Genomic DNA, 6,000 nt, shown 5'->3' on the forward strand with positions numbered 1-6,000 from the left:
ATGAATCTCGGCATATACTTGCCTAGCATTTCACCTGACCTTACTATAGATATGTGTTTTTAAGTAAAGCTGTGGCATTTTGATACCAAAATAAAATGTTGTGTATTTTATTTTCTCAGGCCATATACTGTAGGTAGTATAATTTGGGCCATGTGCTTATGAACGGGGGTTGCTCCCATTTTCAGAAGTCATGCAAATACAGGGGAACTGCTGGTGTACTAAGCCACTGGCCAAGCCAAGTGTGCACTAATCTTCCTTTAATTGCACATGAAATAAAACTCTTTTTCTAAGTCACTAAAGCACTGACATCTGTTAAGCAGGTAGGATTTTTATTCTTCCCCTATTTATCTATATAAGGCTACTTTCACACTAGCGTCGGCCCGTCGCAGTGCGTCGGGCCGACGTACCGACGCATCCTGTGTCAACGCAGCACAACGGGGGCAGCGGATGCATTATTACAACGCATCCGCTGCCCCATTGTGAGTTGCGGGGAGGAGGGGGCGGAGTTTCGGCCACGCATATGCGGTCGGAAATGGCGGACACAACGCACCAAAAAACGTTACAAGCAACGTTTTTTGGTGCCGACGGTCCGCCACAACATGACGCAAACGTCGCACAACGGTTGCGACGTGTGCAATGCGTCGCTAATACAAGCCTATGGAGAAAAAACATCCTGTAAACAACTTAGCAGGATACGTTTTTTCTGCAAAACGACGCATTGCGACATGCGTCGTACGACGCTAGTGTGAAAGTAGCCTAAGTAGTTTAATTTGCATTTTGGGGGGGACAGACTCCTTTTTATTGTATTTATTTCAGAAAAAGCTAAATACCCTTCTCCAAAAATGTGATTATAATGAAGGCCATGGTGCAGATGAGCTGTATATTTGAAGATAAAATACAATTTCTACTAAAATACATTGCTAGTTACCTACACATCAACTTGCAAAGGAACAAAAAACTGTAAGCACGCTAGGCTAGATACCCAAAGTAGACTTTTGTATGGACTCCAGTGCTGCATTTTAAAATTCTTCATAATCAGAGAAGTACATCTCATTAGTTCCTCTAGTCACAATAAAAGTGAGGTTTAAAGAGATTTTCCAACTTCTGAAACATTAGTTCCGAAGACTGATAATGTGGAATGTAAATCTAATATGATACTTTTAAATGTGATAATTGCATGTCACATGTAGCCAGCAGAGGACCCTACTAGCACAAGATTGGGCCTGAATTTAAGGGGTAAGTATATTGCACTTTTACCATTTACAGGCAATCTTAATTTGGAAGGGGCAAATTACCCCTTACAAAGAATCAGTTGAACATACTGCAAATTTTGCACAAAATGCAACAATGAAGAATGACAACAAGAGCTGCAGTGTTGGAGATCACGGTGTGAATGCCCAGTGCCACATTTGCTTCCCTTACCGTGAATCCTATGCCCACTGTAGATGTGAAAGATCCTGGGAGAAATTTGCCTTGGTCAAACTGCACAAGTAATGAGGTCTTTCCCACCAAGCTGTCTCCTACCAGAATGGTCTAAGCAAAGGCAAATGGAAAAATACCGATGGTTAGAGAAAAATCACAATTAAAATTGTTCATGAATGTTAATGAGAGTCCAGTGGCTTGTGAAAGTATTCACCCCCCTTGGCTTTCTACATATTTTGTGACATTACAACCTGTGTTTAAATATTTTTGTAATCTGATTTGTGTGTGATGCATCAGCACCGAATAGTCTAAAGTTGGTGAAGTGAGCAAAATATAGGCATAATTTATGTGATCAAATAAATAAAAATTGACATGTGCAGATGTAGTCACCCCTTTCGAAATGAAGCCCTAAAAATATCTGGTACAAGCAATTTCTTTCATAAGTCACATGCTTAGAGAAAGGAAGTCTGCCTGTGTTAAATCTAAGTGTCACATGGTCTGTCAGTATATGCACACCTTTACTGAAGCTCCACAGAGGCTGCAACACCATTAAGCAAGAGGCACCACTAACCAAACACCACGAAGACCAAGGAGATCTCCAGATAAGTCAAGGACAAAGTTGTTGAGAAGAACAAGTCAGGGTTGGGTTATAAAAAAAAAAAAACATCCCAATCTGTGATGATTCCCCAGAGCACCATCAAATACATCATCATCAAATGGAAAGAACATGGTACCACAACAAATCTGCCAAGAGAGGGCCGCCCACCAAAACTCTCAGCCTGGGCAAGGAAGGCATTAATCAGAGAGGCAGCACAGAGACCAGAGCTAAACCTGAAGTAGCTGCAGCGTTCCCAAGGAGAGACTGGATTACTTGTCCATACGAACACAATAAGCCGTACACTTCATAGTGGTGGTCTTTATGAAAGAGTGGGCAGAAAAAAGCCTTTAGTTATACAAAACAATTAAAGAGAATCTGTCACCCCCAAATTCGCCTATAAGCTAAGGCCACCGGCATCAGGGGCTTATCTACAGCATTCTGTACTGCTGTAGATAAGCCCCCAATGTAACCTGCAAGATAAGAAAAACAGGTTATATTATACTCACCCAGGGTCGGTCCGGCCAGATGGGCGTCGCGGTCCGGGTCCGGCACCTCCCATCTTCATACGATGACGTCCTCTTCTTTTCTTCCTGCCGCAGCTCCTGTGCGGGCGTACTTTGTCTGCCCTGTTGAAGGCAGAGCAAAGTACTGCAGTGCACAGGCGTCGGGCCTCTCTGACCTTTCCCGGCACCTGCGCACTTCAGTACTTCGCTTTGCCCTCAGCAGGGCAGACATAGTACGCCGATGCAGGAGCCGTGACAGGAAGCAAAGAAGAGGACGTCATCGTATGAAGATGGGAGGCGCCAGACCCGGACCACGACGCCCATCGGACCGGACCGCCCCTAGGTGAGTATAATCTAACTTGTTTTTCTTCTTTTTCAGGTTACATCGGGGGCTTATCTACAGCATTATTAAATGCTGTAGATAAGCCCCTGATGGTGGTGGGACCAGCAGTGATCAACTGCAGTCTGAGTGTGCACATTGAAAAAGAGCAGCGAAACGCGCGTCGGTGGCGGCGTGACACGGGTCCGGCTCCTTATTATATTATGGGTAAGCTCCCTAAATGAGTACTATAACTCTGTTACATATTACTATGCCGCAACTTTGCAGTAACTCCTGATGTTAACTGGTATATGCTGTTGGGTGATGCTTCCCATAAGGACTATGGGCACTATGCACTTTACATTTTGATACAATTTGCCGGTACACCTGTGACTACCCTAACCCTTTGTATGTAAATTGTTGTTATATTTGTATGATATAAACTACTGATGGAATAAAGTATTATGTACGTTTTTACAGACCTTGGACTGAGTACTCCAATTGTTTCTCTGGGTTATATGAGTGTGAACTTGGCAGAAGAAAAACAAAAAGTTCTGTACAGATATTTTTGTTGTTAAACCAACATCAGAAAAAAACAGCCACATCGGCGAATAAAAAAAACTAACACAAAGAACATTTTGGGGTAAAAAAGCGGTTAAAAACAACAAAATTAGTTTAAAAAAAAGGACCAAGTGCAATAATGTCTTGGGCCCAAAGTGTACTTCAAGTTTGGATGTGTTTTACATAAAATAAAAGGGTCTTGTAGGTACACATGACAAGCAAAATAAGTCTCCTAGTACAAGGGGGAGTTAACTAAGCTTTAGTTTCAATAGTAGAGAAAATGGTGCTGGCCACATGACTGGCGGGACTAGAGTAATTTTAGAGTGAAAAAGAAGAGTAAAGACTAGCCAAGATAATGAGGGCAGGTATGTGGAAGGCTCTGATTTACTACCTGTGAAGCAAGCCAAGAAAATCCCAACTCATCCTTTCATCCCTTCTTGTAAATAGCTTGTTGTGATTAATGGTCTGGCAGAAGATCAGGGACCATGGCTTGCATACCCCAGGGTTTGCGGCAGTTTGCACTTAGGTTGCAGAGTGAGGAAGAACTGCCGACAGCCATGCCCCTCTTCATTGGGTGTGGTGTTAGGATCAGTGGAGAACCAATTTTACCGTGAACATAATGTGTTGTGTCGGGGGTGGGCGCACCTCATTAACAGGATCAGGATTACCGTAGCCATTAACATAGAACAAGACAGGTCTCTAGGGACTTCAAACGCTCTCCAGTTTTCCCTAAGGTCCATCAGCAAGTTATACTGTCTATATTATCTGCTATGATAGATATATTAGACAGGGCACCTTCGAGTCAAGGTCCAGTTAACCCTTAGTGCGCCTGTCAGTTATCCTGTATACCTCATATATAACAGTAAACAGTGCTTATGGGTCCGTATGATGGCACTCATCAGTAGGGACAGGAATTCTGGAATATGGGTGCGTTCACTTTGACACTATCCATATTTATTGACAATAAGAAAGCAGTGTTTCAGGCTACTTCTCCCATTATCCCCCCACCCCGATACCTTTATCTTACAGTGATTGTGGTGTGTGCAAATGTATTTTATAGTATTTTATTTATGATGTTGAAATAATCATAAGCTAGAGTGCCGCCTGTACCCAGTGTATATGTACTGCTATATGTATGTGCTCATATAATTCATATACACACCTTATGCTGGAGGTCCTCGTCATAGCTGGAGAGCGGCATTATATCAGCGTGGTCCTCCATTGTTTCTTCTCCGCTTCTTGTAATTACCGGTGAAAGTGGTTCTGCTCCTTCAAGGCTGTGGCTTTCCACAGACAGGTCGCACATACGTCTATATACTACACTTCCATCTGTAAAGTGAGCAGCGCTGCCTCTCTGGTAGACGTAGGTGGTGGATATGATAGGAGGGGGCTTCTATTCCCATCTGACTGTTACATAAACTCTGCCTGGAATGGAAGAAAAACTGCAAGAAATCATATTCCTATCATGCCTGGCAGAGTTTAATTATTATTTGTATTATATTGCATTTTTTTTCTGCTGCCTATTATATACGGTAATTTTATATCTATATATTGAGCATTATTAGCATTACATAATATAATAACATTCCTTGCTGGCACATCACAGCTCATCATATTCTTCCTTCTTTGCATCTTACGAGTGCATGCTGCCTGGCATCGTACCGTCATTTAACTCCTGACATGCTGCGTGTCCAAACAGCCAAAAACACAGTGTATAAAAATGTTTTAAATCATTTTTTTTTGTAGAACCTTTTTTAGGATTCAAATTTTAAGCAAAAGGCTTCCAATATTAGCAGGTTCATATTCTTATATTGTCACTTACTACATCATTTATCCCAAGGACTGAATGCATTTCTCCTGTGGACAGAGAAGAGGTCGCAGGATGAGGCGCAGTTGGCTAAGGGGAAATGAGGACATGCTGTCACTGAGTGCTCATCTATTGCACGCTAGACGGTGATTTCATCTGATCCAAGCAGGGGCATAATAAGTAACCATGGAGCCGCACAGGAAAACTTGGAAAGGAGCCTCACTTCTCCATGACCACCAGGCGGTTCAGAGAAAAATGCAACATTATTTTCTGCCATGTATCTAATGCTTAGGGATAATACACACAGTGATGTCACAGTACAGGGGTAGTATACACAGTGATGTCACAGTACGAGGATAATATACACAGTGATGTCACAGTACGAGGATAATATACACAGTGATGTCACAGTACAAGGATAATATACACAGTGATGTCAGTACAGGGGTAGTATACACAGCAATGTCACAGTACAGGGGTAGTATACACAGTGAAGTCACAGTACAAGGATAATATCAACAGTGATGTCACAGTACAGAGGTAGTATACACAGTGATGTCACAGTACGAGGATAAATATACACAGCAATGTCACAGTACAGGGGTAGTATACACAGTGATGTCACAGTACGAGGATAATATACACAGCAATGTCACCGTACAGGGGTAGTATACAGAGTGATGTCACAGTACGAGGATAATATACACAGCAATGTCACAGTACAGTGGTAGAATACACAGTGATGTCACAGTACAAGGATAATATACACAGTGATGTCACAGTACAAGGA

General features: G+C 42.3%; 1 protein-coding gene across 1 annotated transcript in view; it reads right to left on the minus strand.

Annotated features, from left to right (window-relative positions):
- Window positions 1–4,735, minus strand: part of RAB37 (RAB37, member RAS oncogene family) — a 194,613-nt gene extending 189,878 nt beyond the window's left edge. Inside the window, exons 1-2 of the mRNA XM_069752386.1 lie at window positions 4,566–4,735; window positions 1,423–1,533 (exon numbers count right to left, since the gene is read on the minus strand). Of these exons, the coding sequence (XP_069608487.1) occupies window positions 1,423–1,533; window positions 4,566–4,709 (255 nt within the window). The 5' untranslated portion in view covers window positions 4,710–4,735. The remainder of the gene's footprint in view (window positions 1–1,422; window positions 1,534–4,565) is intronic.
- Window positions 4,736–6,000: the final 1,265 nt, after the last annotated feature.

The sequence above is a fragment of the Ranitomeya imitator genome, chromosome 2, assembly GCF_032444005.1.
Source record: "Ranitomeya imitator isolate aRanImi1 chromosome 2, aRanImi1.pri, whole genome shotgun sequence".
Taxonomy (NCBI): domain Eukaryota; kingdom Metazoa; phylum Chordata; class Amphibia; order Anura; family Dendrobatidae; genus Ranitomeya; species Ranitomeya imitator.